This window comes from Actinia tenebrosa, unplaced genomic scaffold (genome assembly GCF_029948245.1).
Source record: "Actinia tenebrosa isolate PJP-AT-01 unplaced genomic scaffold, QUT_ActTen_1.0 PGA_scaffold9__36_contigs__length_13948895, whole genome shotgun sequence".
Lineage (NCBI taxonomy): Eukaryota > Metazoa > Cnidaria > Anthozoa > Actiniaria > Actiniidae > Actinia > Actinia tenebrosa.
The window spans coordinates 301,589-318,161 of record NW_028292586.1 but is presented as its reverse complement, the minus strand read 5'-3'; the positions used below and the strand labels follow the sequence as shown (position 1 = coordinate 318,161).

The window sequence follows — 16,573 nt, the reverse complement described above, 5'->3', positions numbered from 1 at the left end:
GCTGCCTGGAGAGCCGTGAGCAGGGTGTTTTGTATCAAATACTTGTGTTGTACTATAGTACGTTAAAGGGCTCGGAGAGCCACGGGAGCGTAACCCCCTTTTCGGCACGCGTGGTTAGGAAGCCATGGTTGTACAATGCGTTTTTTAGAATTAGGCCGGAAGTTTGTCTCGTAGTTTAAGAGTACTGACTTAATCCCTCTCTGCGTATTCTTACAGCCCGCAGAAGGTTAAGGCTCTGGAAAGAGAAAAAGTCGTTGAGTCCTGCGAGAACGCCTCGGTCGCACTAAGGAGACACCTTAATAGGCCGGCGTCGCTGTTTGACCGTTACGAAGCTGTTGAGCTGTTGGAAATCCTGGTTTCCTGGTTCCCTGAAACCCTGAAATTTCTTTCTCCCCTTTCTCGCTGTTCATCATCTGGGATTATCTTGTCGCGTCCTCCGTTGGCCCTGGGGGGGGGCCTTCTCAGTGCTCTAATTCCGGACCTAGTTCAGAGCCTGGGGGCAACAGAGGGTCGGGTTTCCGGGGTTACCTAGTCGCGCTCACCCTTGTTTGGTTTTGGTTGCGTTCTAGGTAAATGGTTCCCCATTTGCTTCGAGACTTCCCGTTGCTCAAAAGCTAATCCCCGAAGGGGCGATCCCCTTGAGGTGCATTACCGAGGAAACCCCACCCTTTGTTGGTCCAGGGCGGAGGCATTGGCAGACGTCCCGGTCTCTCACCCTGATAATTTACTGAGTGCTGTATAAACTTGTTTCTTGGTATTTTGTTTTGTTTCGGTCCTGCTTTTTACTGCTTTGGACTTCGTTGGGCTTTGTTCCTTTGGTCACACGTCCCAGCGCCTATTTCACACCGATTATACAGGATATTTGAGTAGTGGATAGTGGAATTATTAGCCGGCTTTATGCTTTATGCTTTAAGTTTTGAGTATTGGATGTGGGTTTTTGGGTTTGGATGTGGTTTTTGAGTTTTGGAGGTGGGTTTTGAGTATTGGATGTGGGTTTTTGAGTATTGGGTATATGGGGTTGAGCATAGTAAGATTAAAGGTTGATATATTACTACTGGATTAGTTATTATGCACTACTACGACTGGAGTTTGGCTATATACCATCTCGTTGTATTGTCGGGGACAAGGAGCGGATCTCGCCCCATAACTTAATCATACTGCGACGTGATAATGGCTTCAGTGAGGATATATTACTAATATTCACGTTTTGAGCATTTCCAGTAAATGTACAGCAGGATTATCAATGTATCTATATGTTGTAAATAGAAGTGTTTACCTACCTTATCTTAAATAAAGTTTTACGATCGATTGAATTAAAGATGTTGAATTTATCGAAATTAATAATAGCCGGAAGAGGACGTGAAGGGGAGGGGTAGTAGATAAACTAATCGGGATTAGGGATCTAGGGGAGGAATTTCGCGCCTTAGTGACGTCATCATCGCCGCGCTTGCACATTTTGAATGATGACAAGATGGACGAAGCTGTTTTCAGAAACTCTTCAAAACACAATGTTTAAGTTCAGGTAAGACTTAAAACCATTACGCCTTCAACGAGAAACCTTATTAGTTTTGTTTTTTAACCACTTTATTATACATTCCATGTGATTTATGGCATAAAAAGTCCAGAAATCATCCTTACGTTATTTCAGTAGATCGAGTGCAGCTCCGATTTGAAGAGAGTTCTTGTGAATGACATGATCTTTTCAGTTCAGTTCAGGTTACTTTAGTTTATTTATTTTATTTATTTTATTTATTTTATTTATTTATTAACTTTATGACCAAGGTCTCGAGAAAACATACAAAATGTTTGAAGAAAGAAAAATATAAAAGATATAAAATATACAAAAAGGTAAAAAATCGACTTTATTAATTTATTTTCATTCAAGTTAAAGATAATGTCCTCCAAAATACGAACTAGTAAAAAAAACCATAACAAGTCGCTAGAATATATATTTTTTGCTCATGCGTTTGTCTTGCTTTATAATTTTCCTTTTCTATGAAACCTTAGCTGCTATTAGTGTCGTCACGCAACGCTCACTCCCCTAAGTTGAAGTGAGCGTTGCGTGACGACACTAATAGTGGCTGTGTAAGAGACTAATAAAACCCTTGGGCTTATGGTTCTCTTTTGACCACAATTAATGGGGGTGGGGTTGGGGGTTGCTAGACTTGGTTGGATACCAGGGAAATGAAGTGCATGGGGACATGTTGTGCATGGGGAGGCAAGAGGACTTGTAGCTCTGTCATTGGCTAAAGTATTCCAGCCCCTTCTAACTCAGCAGCTTGTGATATTTTGAACCAAGTATTTGGAAATAAAGAGGCATTTATCAGACTAAATCTAAAATTGATCAGATATAGAAAATAAGAATAAGGATGCAAGTAGGAATGAGATTGAAAATAGCACTGAGAAAAAAGGGATAACATGAGAACGTGAATGAGAAAGAATTAGAATATGTATAAAAAAGAAAGGGATTGCGAATGAGACTGAAAATGAGGATATTACTGTGAAATAAAGGTATGAGAATAAAAATAGGAATAAATGGAGGAATGTAAATAAGAATGATATTGATAATGAGTTAGGACAATCAAAAGAAAATTCAAAAAGACCATAACAAATTAGAAAAACAAAAACAAACCTTAGACATTTTTTATTTACTTATAGTGTTTATTAGATTAATTTATAGATAATTGATTCTGTAGAACCAATTCATTACAGTTCAATAGGTGAAATGTTTTACTGAAATATGGAATTGGTTTCAGAATATTGCATACATTTTATGATAATGTTTTGCAGCGATTAAGACCAGCAGAAAGTTATAATATTTTGTGTCGATCAACAACACCTTTTTGAACGGTGGGATGTTACTTTAAGCAGGAGCAATTATTGATTTGTTCTGGTAAAATTGAGAACATTTGACCATTGCACAACTGTTTAAAGTTAAGACTCACAATAACAAAATCTCTTTGAAATTCAGACATGTTTTCAGAAACTTACAGATATAGACTTCAAATTTCAAGTTTTCCATGAAAATGCAATATAATAAGTGCAATGTATATTAATGTTTTTCTTAAAAACGATATGATTATAGATAAATGCTGTGCTCAGTTGATTGGTATATAATATATATTTTTTCATTTTCAAAGGACAGTAAACCATTAAAAACAATTTATAATGAATTAATCAGAGTTCTAAATTCTGAGATACTAGCTGATTTGTCGAGCTTGTGGGACAAAGCAACTGTAAATAAGGGTAGTCAGTAAAAAAGGAAAGCTACTTTTGATTTTTTTCTTTAGAAAGTTTTTTAAACATGATGTAAGGTCTTTCATTAAGTAATTAATTTTGATTTCTTTGTAAAAGTGACTGGTAACAAACTAGCCCTCATTGAATTATGAGAAATATGATCTGGGAGGTGGAGAGATTGATTACTCAATTTTATATCCCCATTTTTTTTTGCTTGGTGTACTTTAATGGAGAGGTTTTTGGAGGCATTGAACATGGTAAATTCTGGTCTTAGTACTGACACAAACATCTTTTAATCCCCGTGCCTTAGTTCTGAATGGGATATTATCTTAGAAAGGCCTGAATCTCAAAATCATTCCCAAGTGTTTGAAATGACAAACTGATATGGTGGGTTGATTTAGCAAAAGATACTTATGAGAAATCTTTTCTTCATTTCAGCCAAAATAGCAGATAGAAGAACTAACCAATTTGGTAAGGAGAAAACTATTAGAATGCTTTTTAAATTAGCTGAGGTTAATGAGTGGGAATATGGCTTTTAATGTGTTTTAAAAGCTGTATTTACCATTTTGATTTTCCATTTCAATGTCTTCACTACTAGCAGTCTTGATTTCTGTTCCATTTCTGTCATGGTCTTTAACCAAACCTATGTTGGTTAGTCCAAAACTTGAAGTTTTATATGATGCTACACTTATTTTCCTGGTCTTTCTGCGTTTCTTTTTTCTGTAAAAGAAAGGGTGAAATTTTTCATTTTATTTTTTGAAAAATAATACGTTCAACCAATGATAGTTATTACATTGGCTCCTTCCCTTCCTCCCTTATCATACACACCTAAGGGAATACAATGTGTCTACACCTGATAAATAGTGAGGGTGTTGTCCTCAAGGGGATTAGGAAGGTCTTGAATATAGGGGGGCTATGTATCCTTATGTACCCTTATTCACTCTAAGCCATCAATCAATATTAAAAGTTTGATTCAGGGATAGGGCTTTGCACATGGTCTAAAACCGGTACAACAGTACACCAAAGCTGAATAGACTTATAACTTTCATAAAAATACCTAAAACATACATAAGAATACTCATAACTTACATAAGAATGAAAAGCAAGACAATAACCAAGATAACGAATACACCACAACAGACACCAACCACAATCCAGACCCAGGTCTTTGTGGTCTCATCAGGAGCTTTGGTTTGCTTATAGGACCTTATGTAAGCCACTGTTCTGCCCTCCAAAGAATCCTCGACCTTTCCTTTGTTATTGTTGAGGATTTCTACCATGACATTAGCTGGTACCACCACAGTAGCCCCAATGACACCAGGAGGGTTTTGAACATAGAATACAATGATCAAATCTACGCCATCTTGTTTTGGATATCCAGGCAACAGGTGAACTTGGTTTTCAGTGTATTGAGCATACAAATCTTCTTCAACTGCACGCCTTTGAAAAATTATTAAATATTGAAATAATGAAAAATAATGATATATTGTTTAAAGTCGCACTTCTATGTCGTTTTGTACTATGGGATGTTAATAATAAGTAGTTTAGTTAAGGCATGCCCCACCCATCACAGTAATAGAATGCTGCGCAACATCTTACGTCAGTGACTCTCAAATGGTTTCCACTCATGAACTTTAAGCGCACAATCATGAACTTTAAGCGCAAGCCTGATCCAATACAGTAATAGAATGCTGCGCAACATCTCCTGTCAGTGACTCTCAGTGTGACTCGCTTTCCACTCTGGACCAATCATGAATTTTTTAAGCGCACAACCAATCCAATCACACAGGTAAGAAGCTTAATCAATTAAAATTCATTATAATATACAACGCCCCCGTTTTATGGATGTAGTGAATCTACCAATTTTACGGATGTCTTCTCAATTTCCCTCAGACAAAGTGGCTAAACAAGTGTATTATAATGTAGTATTACCTTGTTCTTTTTGGGGTTGCCTTTGGAAGTCCGCATTTTTCTCGATTTATCTTGCAGTGTGCAGAGACTAATGAAGCCACAGTTTTCTTGAATGCTTTGTCTCTTGAAGCTTTCCACTGCAATGCAATTAGATCGATGGCAATTAATAGTGGTCGAACCAATGACACAGGGAGAGTATGTTGCATAATAAGGTATGACAGCGCTACCATTGCTATCTAGCCTTTCAATACCAGATTCATATGTAGAATTAGAAGCGATTAGAACTTATTTTTTAGTTCGGATTGTTGCACGCTGAGAATTTATAGTTCCAACTCCAACAATAGCGAAGCAATCACAATTGCAGCAGTTTTCCCAGTGGAAATTAATTTGTTTTAGCTGATACTATGTATTTGAGTACTCAGTTGCGAACAAGGCTAAGGTTGTAGTTCGGGTTGTACTCGTGCTGGGGGGTACAGACGTGAGTAAGGAGTGGCCGAGTAAGGTATCCCGACTGACAGCCAAGCCGACTAATGAAAGCCCTTCTGGTCAGCCTGGCTTTGCCTTTGTTAGTGTAGCTAGATCGAAACTCTCGACTTGTAAGTAGATTCTACGTTAGGGATCAATAAAACGAACTCAACGCTGCAGACATCCCTCTCGTACCGTAGTCTTACAATCACGTGATGGCAGCCATGATAGGAAGCAGGAATCTGGTGTAATCTGTTATACATTGTTTGGTCTATAGCAACTCTATAGCAACAGTAACTAAGGGGAGTTGGAATCATGAATTGCCAAATGGCCGGTTCCATTGAAAATATTACCAAAAGTTGTCATACCTTATTCTTTGGCATGTCCTTGACTCGAATCTCCACACTTTGGTCCTCTTCTTCTAGGCTTGCATTTCGTGGCGTTGGTGCTTCAGACTCCACTTCCGTTTGGTTTCCAATATCTAAGAGCGACAATATTGATTATTAATTGCTCTAATATCTATGCATTTTATTCGGCTGGAGTGAACACTTGTGGAGGAGGCTAAACAGCTCCTGTTTAAATCTCAAGTAGATTTAGGCTCAGGAAAACATAGTGATTCTTTGAGTATCGAAGATTGGTTAAGAATTGCGTTAGGCTCAAATTAAAAGGAACTTTACATGAGCCGAACCTAATTGAAACAATGGATAACAAGCGATCTTCTTCGATGCCATTAGGTTCGGCTCATGCGAAGTTATACGCTTGATCTTAGTCTTAGCCCTATTGCGATTGCCATTCAAGGGCGCGCGTTCTTATTTTAATTATTAATTGTTCTAATATCTATGCATTTTATTCGGCTGGAGTGAACTCTTGTTAAGGAGGCTAAACAGCTCCTATTTCAGTTAAATCTCAAGATTTAGACAGATTTTGGTTCAGGTCAAATGCCGACCTTCACATGAGCCAAACCTAATTAAAACAATGGATAATAAGGCGGTCTTCTTTTATGTTCTTAGGTTCGGCTCATTGCGATTGCTATTTAAGAACGTGCTTTCTTCCTTTAATACGGACATTGTGTAACTAGAAATGTAGAACGAGATCCTCAATGTGTGGATAACGAAAGTCGATGTGTTCCCATAAACACGGGATATTCATCAATTTCACGCTATTCACGTCGATCAAGAGGACGAGAAGTAACTCCAGTTTTCAGATCTCTCTCCTCATTAAAATGCAATTCTGAAACTTTCTTTTCAATAGACCTCTAGCTTGGGCATAATGTTTTCCCATTTCAGATTACGTGTCGTTCTCTTGGGAATAAGAATCTTTGTTTGGGTCGTATCCATGTGTCTTCTTATGCACAACCGCGAAACAAAGAAATTATACTAGGGAATGACACGTGGTCTGTAATGGGAAACATTACGCCCAAGGTGTAGAGGTCTATTGACCTTTCTCACGGACAGCCAAGAAACAGTGAATTGTTTTCCCACGTGGCTTTACATTCAAGCGCTTCAGGCCGAGAGTTTACATGTGTTCAGGACAAATGATTTTCTCATTTGAATGAGCGTGGTGACGCATGATAAACGGCCTTACCCTCGTTCTAGATTTCATAAGGTGCTGATGAAATCCGTTTTTACCTTTGCAAGAGCTACCAGACCAGTAAGAACCTTGTTCACATTCACACTTGTATCCACCGTTGATATTGATACATTGCTGGAAGGGGTCACTGCAGCTGTAATTGCCTTGAGCACATTCGTTGATATCTAAAAAACACACAAAATGCTATTTATTGAATTGTGTGTATTTATGCTAATTAAGGGATAGAACTCGTGAAAAAATTGTAAGAAAAATTATGAAATGGAATTTTTCCATTTCACCTTACCTTCACAAGTATAGTTGTCTCCTTTGAGATTATATCCCTGTATGCAGATACACTTATATCCGCCGTCAGTGTTGTCACATTTCTGACTACAAGGTTTCTCCAGGCATTCATCGATGTCTGTTCATGGGAGAAAGAAGGGTGTTAGTGTTGCTAAAGGGGGTTTATTGATAGTGGTGCAAATGAAAAAAATTAATAACGATGATTGATGATGATGATGATTAAGAAGGTGATGATGTACCTGCTGCTTATGGTGCTGATAATGGTGATGGGGAGGATGATGATAGTACTGATGATGGCGATGATGAGGATGATCGTGATGATCTGATAATATTGGTGATCGAGATGGTGATGATGATGGTAATGATGAGATGATGATCGTAATGATAATCAGATGTTATTGGTGATCAAGTTGGTGATGAAGAAGATGGTACTGATGATGGCGATGATGAGGATGATCGTGATGATGATCTGATAATATTGGTGATCGAGATGGTGATGATGATGATGATGATAATGATGAGATGATGATCGTAATGATAATCAGATGTTATTGGTGATCAAGTTGGTGATGAAGAAGGTGGTACTGATGATGGCGATGATGAGGATAATCGTGATGATGATCAGATGATGATGATCAAAATGGTGATAATGATGATGGGGGTGGTGGTGATGAAGATGGTGATGATTGTAATCACGATGATGGTCATGGTAATCAGATTATGTTAATGATGATGGGGATCTAGATTATGGTGGTAATGGTAATCAGATGATATTAATGATAATAATGATGTTGGTGATCATGGTGATGATGATGATGATTATGGTACTGATGATGATGTTGTTGCTGCTGTTGGCAATGGTGCACATGCTGGATATGATGATGATGAAGCCGATTCTTAATGATGTCAATATTTATTTAGATGTTGAATGTGTCAAAACTTTAAAAAGTACCTTTGCAACTCTTTCCGTCATCCTGTAGTTTGTATCCCTTGTTACAAGAGCATTTCTTTTGATTATTTTCCATGTAACAGACATGCTGGCAGCCATTATCTCTTGGAGAACACGGAGACTTTGCTAAGGACATCAAGAAAAATACCAAAAAGGTGAGGAAGTTTTTTTTCAGTGGTACGTTTGATGTTTGTTTTTTCAGAGTGTAGACATGATAAGCCCACGAATGCACAGGAACAACAATAGTATAGTAAGGTTGTAATTCTGGCTCCGATTTTTGGAAAAACACATGTTAGTTTGGAAGAAATCATTTTCCATCATTTAGTCAGTTCATCAATTTTTCTCTTTCTCGCATTTTAAAATTTCATTTCTCATCCATCCATTCAATTTCTTGATACTTACGAACACATTTACTTGGATCGGCTGGATCCACCTTGAAGGCAGGGTCACACGTGCAGATATAACTCCCAACAGTATCGGTACATCTTTGCATGCATGTCCCTGGTCTTTGACATTCGTCGATGTCTAAAATAGGAAGAAAATTGAATATTGCACCATTACGTTTAGGTTTTGTAATTCTTCCTCTTCTCGCTTGCGAAACTCATAAGACTTTGGGGTTAAGGGCGTGGAGGAGAAAAAAGGATTGAACTTGAAAAATAAATAAATAAATAAAATAAAATAAAACCATAGATAAAAACTGAAATTACAAAAGTAATCATTTTGGCCTCAGGCAAGATGGCGGCCATGGCGACACTCTCACACCAAAAATGTAGAATAACTCAGTTTTTTAATTCCACGTGGTTATTGGTTCTAACAGAATCAAGGAAGAATTAGAATAATTTTGTAATGACGTAACAGATGAAGACTTACTATCACATTTTTTCCCGTCTGTGTTGAGTTTGTATCCATCCTTGCACTGACATAAGTATGAGCCCGGAGTATTTATGCACAGTTGTGAACACGTTATAGAATCGAGACATTCATCGATATCTGGGTAAAAGAATGTCAATAAGAAAGTTTAATGGAAAACTAAATAACAAATTGCACGGATAAAATAGTGATTCTTTGATTATCGAAAACTGGTTAAGAATTGCGTTGGGCTCACGTCAAACGTCGAACTTCACATGGGCCGAACCTAATTAAATCAATGGATAACAAGGCGGTCTTCTATGATGCCATTAGGTTCGGCTCACGTCATGTTCGACGCTTGACCTTAGTCTAGTGCCTCGTCTACCTGTGCAATTGGCACCATTGCCTGAGTATCCCCCGGGACAAGGTCCGCATGTATAGCCCTGCACGCCGCTAGGGGGAGGAAGATCGGTACAGTTAACTCCAGGATAGCAAGGTCCACTATTGAAATCACAGGCGTTGAGGTCGCTTTCACAAAACTTGCCAGTGTAACCACTTGCACATTTGCATGACATCACTAGGAACTTATCACCGTTGAGATTGTTTGGTTGAGAGCAGTTTGCCCCATTTTCACATGCGCATAATGTTAGAGTCGGGTTCCAGATCAGTGATGCGCCTTTCGAGTCCCTTACCACGATGGTGAAATTAACCTAAGGATTGTAGAGAGGAAAAAATGATAAGTAAAATGACATAGAAGGTCCTCTTTGAGTACTTTTAAAACAGCACTGAGTGGAGTACTTTTGATTCGTGTGTAGCTTTCTTCGTTGTATTCTTCGTGATTTTAGTTAGTTAGAAACTAAAAAGTTTTATCTAGTCTTAGGGTGAAAGATACACTATAGAGTAATTATAAAATAACTGTTATTAATCTTCCGTTCTTAATGGTTGGAAGCGCGTGCTTTATGAGAGCACACAGCAGGGGCGCGCACTTTCAGTTGCGTCATTCCTATCTAAAATAACAGTTAATGTAATTTGTATTTTAATTTTGCTCGCTGTGCTGTGTGGAAATATAAAGCACTTGGGGATTGGCATTACACTTGAGAAGTGTCGAGAAGCACTCCGCTAGTCGTCGTGCTTCTCCTAACACTTCTCTCGTGTTCTGCCAACCCCAGCGTGCTTTATAACTGCACACAGCACTCGCACGCGCGCGTTTCCTATTTCTTCAACAAATACACGTTGTTACTCCTTAATTCCGTTGTTTTCTTTTGTGTCTATTTGGACACATGATGGACAAGAATCAATGAACGAAGAAAAGAAAACAAGATAGTCTTTTCCGTAATTGCAAAGATACCTTATTTGTAGTGGATAATTTCAGTTTGATATTCAAGGCGTTTTCAGACGCTAAGGAGGTTTGTAATCCAGGAAAAGATGGCGGCAGGAAAACAATTGGATCTCCATTTGTGTCATTAGCAACCAAGACAAATTCCTTCGTCTCTCCGAGTTTCAGCATGATCGTAGAGCTAGAATTCACCAATGTTGGAGGGAAATTTTCTGAAAGAAATTGCAAGAAAAATTCATGTATTGAGTCCATGAGTATAAAAGAAGAAAAAGGCGATCAAACAGTCGAACTCGAGGGTCAGTCAGCTCAAGATCAGCTGTGAAATGACTCGAAACGTTGAAAAATAATCATGTCCTGAAGATTAAAACTTCCATTTGGTTTTGAATTATAGATCCAGGTATAGGGATAAACCGTTATTCATGTCTGAAATGGAACCTTCTTCTAACATGGAAATACGAAAGAAATCACACTTTTCTTGATGGAATTTGTGGCATTTTCTTTCGTATTTCCATGTTAGCCTCGCTTTCGAGACAGTTTTAAGAAGGGTGCATTGTTGTGGAATCTTGTTTGTAGGTTTTTTCTGAGATATCGAACATGGTGCTTTGTGGTATTGCCTTATGGCTTGTTGTTTGCACCCAAGCTAGACCACAATGTACTTTTATTGTTGAATCCATCAAAAGCCTATGACAAGTATTTGACCTTATTCGTCTTTGTGCAATGTTTTCCTATTACAGACTACGTGTCATTCTCTTGAGAATAGGATTCTTCGTTTGAGTTGCATCCATATTCACATGTCTTCTCATGCACAAGAAATGATACTCTAGGGGATGACACGTGTTCAGTAATGAAAAACATTGCACCAAGACGAATAAGATCTATTTCGCACATTGACATGCACTCACCAAGTTGATTTGACTCATTAACAAGGTTCTGGGATGTCTTCAAGGTGGCTTGTCCAACAGAGAGATCTTTCGTAGCAGCAATATCAAACAAACAGGCCAGGTTAGAACCACATATTTCTCTTGCTTTGGCTTCAAGTGCCGAGTCATTGAATTTGAGCTCATCAGCAAATAGGGGTGTGTATGAAGTGTTCTTGAACGTGTCTACACCTTGACCAGCCGCGTAGGTAAATAACGACTGATTAGCAGTGATTTGCCCTATTAATAATATAAGGCAAAAAGGTATCAATGAAGTATGAGATTTACTAGTACTCAGTGTCTTTTCCGAACGTTAGAGTTTTTAAACTGTCAAGGCAATAAAATGTTAGAGCGTGACATTGTTGTGCTCAAGTCATAGTCATATTAGCATGTGTTTTTCAGCGTAACTGGTAAAGAAAGTAAAAATATTTAAGTGGTTGAAAAATGGTATGAAATGTAGAAAAACACTAACAAGAAGGAAGGATGGATGAGTGAAAGAAAGAAAGAAAGAAAGAAAGAAAGAAAAAAGAAAGAAAGAAGAAAGAAAAAAACTAATCGAAATGAGGAGCTTAATTCTGGTTTCATTCAGATGGAAAGGTTTAGATAACCTGCAGTTTTATCGATACATACATTTAAGACCAAACTTATGATGGATGTCTCTGTCGCTAGAGGACTCGGGAATAATCGTGCCATTAGGAAGAGTAAAGTCATCATTAGAATCATCATTCCAGACCCCAAGAAGTCCTCTCGTCTTGTTCTTAAACGATTCAGGTGCCGCGATTACGATTACCATCATCCCTTTAACTTCGCTGAACGAGACAGAGATGCCTGATGGGAAGGTGGCTGTTAATCCATCGTTTTCGTCGCGAGAGATGGACAAATTCCCGATATCTTGGGAGCCATTCGTAATGCTGCTGTAATCGGATGCTAAGCCATCGATAAAAAAGTCTAGACCATCTACAAGAAAAATAAAGTACAGAATTAAGAAGGCAAACTTCTTGTTACTATGAAAGCATGTAGCTCAAATCCGTGTCGTGACAGCGCCGTCGTTAACTCTTTATTTAGAGATAATGATAATAATAAGAGAGATATTTAGAGATAATAATAATAATGATAACTATAATAATAATGATAATAGTGATGATGATAATGATGATGATTATGATATAATGATAATGACATGATAATGATGGTGATGATGATGACGATAAAATGTGTGTTGGAGTGTTCTTGTAATGCTAAAGCGACCAGGTTTTGCATAAATAAATGATAAATTATACAGAGTCCGTACGATCCACTCGGATCTCTTCGTGGGAAAGGCCTTCGGCAATCGGCTAAATATTCTTGGCCCCTTTGATACAACCATAGTCTTTTACCTCCTGAACTCTTCAATCGAGCTTCAATTTTACTTGTACTCTGCTCCTGAGCAACGGCTGCAGAAAAGACCGTTGCTATGTCTCCTAATGCTTTTGCAGTTCTGGCTTGCAGCTGAAAAAACCCGTTCTGAACATCAGCCATAATGTATTCGCCGAGACCGTTGAAAGTGTAGTTCTTGTTGTCCATTGTGACAATGTGAGGATCACCCCAGAACCATCCTGAAAGAAAAAATGACAAGAAATTTTGAGTTATGATTTTCGTTACAATAACAGCCCAAAATGACAAGCAAACATTGTCTAGGAGTCATGTTGCTATCAACCAGAGAGTATTTAATTGCTTTTATCAATCAGCTGAATGAATCTCATGGGTAAACATTGCCCGTCATGTGCATGGTATCAAACATCTAAATGAATATCATGGGAAACACTGCCCGTCATGTGCTATCAACCAGAGAGGTTTCTATTGCTTTGTTTCAATCAGCCGAATGAATGTTATAATAGACTTAATGACAGACGACATCATTAAAAAAACACTCATTCGCAAGCTTAAAACTGATCCAAAAGGAATAAGACCTATCAAATTTATACAAGAATTCAACATACTCCTTCTTGGTGGACGGTAGGATCTGCAATCGTCAGAAGGTCTTTTTTCGTAGAAAAGACGACAGAGTTCGGATTCCACGCAACAGGCGCTGTAAGCCTCTTCATCGCTCAGGAAACCTGGAATAGGAGGGGAAAATAGCTGCCGTGCATGACCACCTCTCTCTGGGCCTTCTAATAGGAAGTCCAAAAAGTCAGTGCCATAGCAACAACGCTGTGCCGACCATCTTCTGTCAACAGGTCTTCTCAAGTTGGTGTTCTCGTCAATAATATTGTAAGGCATTCTTTGGAATCTCCATCTCGATATGTAGCACACCCCACGAGATGATACAGAGAATTCACGATGGAGTGTTCTGTCGTACCTGAATCTTCTGTCGAAGAATGCTTGGCGCCTCCAACATGGACATGGTGGCAGAAATGAAACGGGTGATGTGGGTTGCTGTAGATACCAGGTGTAGCACTTTGTCTCTGCTTTCCGCACCATGTTAGACTTGTCTAATTGGAAGAACCATCGGCCGGTTTCTTGGGTGTTTCCTGGCAACCGACTGAGCTGCGCCATGACCAATGTTGAAGACCTTAATAAAATGTTAGGTTATTTAGCCCCTAGTATATATTTGGTTCGATGCAAACTGTGAAATTGATGATTTGTAGTCATTCAATGCATTGAGGAGACACAAAAGGCAAAGTCATGGTGGCCATGTTGGGGGTATTAACAGAGGATTCTTTTGAAATCAGTTTCGTTACATACCACCAACATGGCGGCGATGACGTAACGTACAGCAATTCCCAAGAGAGTCAAAAGACAAAGAAATGGCGGCCATGTTGGTGGTATTAACAAATGAGACTAATGAAAATGTTTTGTTAAATACCCCCAACATGGCTGTCACGACGTAACGTGCAAACAAAGAATTGCAATAAAGTAGGGTATAGACAATGCATTATTTTCTATGTTTGACATCAAATTAATTGTTTTGAATTAAAAGAAATGAAATTTTAAAATAAATAAGACGTTTTAAAGCGCGGAATATAAAGCATTGTGAGATTTATGTAAAAAGGCCTATACTCATCGATAAACAATTCGCACGCACGCGCATTTTTTTGACGTTATCCGTGTTCTCCTTCCCAGGCGGCCCCGCGCTCCTTTTGGTATCTTCGAAGAAACGTAGACGCCGCTAAAATATTGATTTTGAGTATAGTATTGGTCCTGAGGCATTCGTTTCTTGACAGAGACCAAAAAGACAATTGCACTTACTGCTTGATGTTGAAGTAGCGGTTTTTGTCATCGGTGCCAGAGTTCCATCCCGCCACAGGTAAACCACTTTGACGATACCAATAGTTAACCCTAGAAGACTGAGAGCTGTAAAGTAATTAAACAGAAAGAATGGATATTGAATTTTGGAACGAATAAAAAATCAAGCAAGAACAATATTTGAGGCCTAGTTTTTGAATTTCGAATTTCACATGTGCCAAAAATAATGCAAATCGTTGAAATTCATTTGCATCAGATTCGTCACGTGGGATTTGTGTTTAGACTGAACCTAAGTGTATTTGCACTGAATAATAAGATAATAGGTGCTAATTAACTGGACAAAAGAAAGTGCGCAATGGCGTCTCGTAGTAAATGATTGTATAATAACCTATTCTCGACTTTCACAACCCCATAATGCCTTGCGTTTTTGGGGGGTAATCAATCAAAAAAGTATCCCAAATTGACAGGTTTCTTAATTGAATTTATACTATACCTGCTTTTATCTGTACAATACTGATTATCAGTTTATTCCAAGTTATTTTTGCGTTTACAGATCATGAAGAGTTTTGGTCTTCCAGAAAATGTATTGACTTACGAAAATTTTTTTAAAATTTACCTTAAATGTCTTCAAGCTTCTATCTTTTTCTGTGTTTTACTTCTTCATTTTATCTTTGGATACCAAACAAGTTATTTTCAACATTGTCTGATCAGCCTTCGGCAAAATAAGTGAGTTTTTACCCTCTGGTTACCCCCCAAAGATGCAAAGGATTATGGGGACGTGAAAGTCGAGAATTGAGAATGATGAGTACCCAACTTACCTATCTAGTGGTGCGGCCCACTGTATTCCCCCACTGGGATAATTAAACATGATGAATGTATAGACTCCATCCGTAATGATGACCGTTTGAAAAGTATTGCTCTAATGATAATAAAGGGACGATATAAAAATAAACAAAATAAATGATACTAAATGTTTTTAATAATATATAATCATCAATGAATTATCTATTATTTTTCTATTCCTAAAAAAGTTAATTTCACATGTGAAGATAACACTATTGGTAAGAATCCTTAGGAATCGCATGAATTAGTAAAAATCTATTCAAATTGTATTTCATCGATAATTATATATTAAACAGAATATTATATGGGCGCTTGGAGATAAGGATTCTATCTTATCGTGTTGAGAATATCTTACTTGCTGTGCTCACTCGTAAGATATCTCAACTCTCGATAGAATGGTGTTTCGGATTCTAATTTGATCTTTGAATTAGCTGTAATTTTGATCAGCCCAGAGGCTGTTTCAAAGTCTCGATAAAAAATATAAAGGAGATCTGAATTGTCCTATGCCAATGTGATACCCAAAGGGATACTTTAAATAAATAAAATTCAGAAGTAAGAACTTACCAATCCGAAGTACGGAAAGTTTCGTAAGCGGTTAGGATAAACATTGACCCAGGTTACCACAGCGACAAAGCTAGCTCTAAAATCGTTGTACAAGCTGCTTTTGGTGTACTTTTTGACGTCATCAGAAGACTTGCTCAACACAGCTGCAGCAGCGTTAGTGTATTTCCATCTGCTGTACAGTTGGTAATATACCTTGGACTGTCTCTTAGGATCAATACGCATGCTGTATCTCTTTCTGAATATCAAAGTACAATAAATTTGCATGAGTGTCGCCCGTCTAGCGACTAGAACTGACATGGATCTCTAATAAATCTTTTGGTGTCTCAAGGAAGGAGTCTATTAAAATGTAGAAGTTGTTTTATCGATGTCCCGGATGAAACTAAGACCAAACAGCTCAACTCACAT

General features: G+C 38.1%; 1 protein-coding gene across 2 annotated transcripts in view; it reads right to left on the bottom strand.

The window, feature by feature from the left end:
• Positions 1-2,628: 2,628 nt before the first annotated feature.
• LOC116296400 (uncharacterized) overlaps positions 2,629-16,573 on the bottom strand; it is a 35,226-nt gene continuing 21,281 nt past the window's right edge. For both annotated transcript variants that reach the window (XM_089025069.1, XM_089025070.1), the window contains exons 13-30: positions 16,169-16,403; positions 15,580-15,680; positions 14,765-14,869; positions 13,516-14,087; positions 12,913-13,131; positions 12,167-12,493; positions 11,522-11,776; positions 10,632-10,831; positions 9,669-9,993; positions 9,305-9,424; positions 8,837-8,959; positions 8,438-8,560; positions 7,487-7,603; positions 7,242-7,367; positions 5,982-6,094; positions 5,170-5,285; positions 4,327-4,677; positions 2,629-3,957 (exon numbers count right to left, since the gene is read on the bottom strand). In XM_089025069.1, coding sequence (XP_088881195.1) covers positions 3,783-3,957; positions 4,327-4,677; positions 5,170-5,285; positions 5,982-6,094; positions 7,242-7,367; positions 7,487-7,603; positions 8,438-8,560; positions 8,837-8,959; positions 9,305-9,424; positions 9,669-9,993; positions 10,632-10,831; positions 11,522-11,776; positions 12,167-12,493; positions 12,913-13,131; positions 13,516-14,087; positions 14,765-14,869; positions 15,580-15,680; positions 16,169-16,403 — 3,703 coding nt within the window. In that variant the 3' untranslated portion in view covers positions 2,629-3,782. The remainder of the gene's footprint in view (positions 3,958-4,326; positions 4,678-5,169; positions 5,286-5,981; positions 6,095-7,241; positions 7,368-7,486; positions 7,604-8,437; positions 8,561-8,836; positions 8,960-9,304; positions 9,425-9,668; positions 9,994-10,631; positions 10,832-11,521; positions 11,777-12,166; positions 12,494-12,912; positions 13,132-13,515; positions 14,088-14,764; positions 14,870-15,579; positions 15,681-16,168; positions 16,404-16,573) is intronic.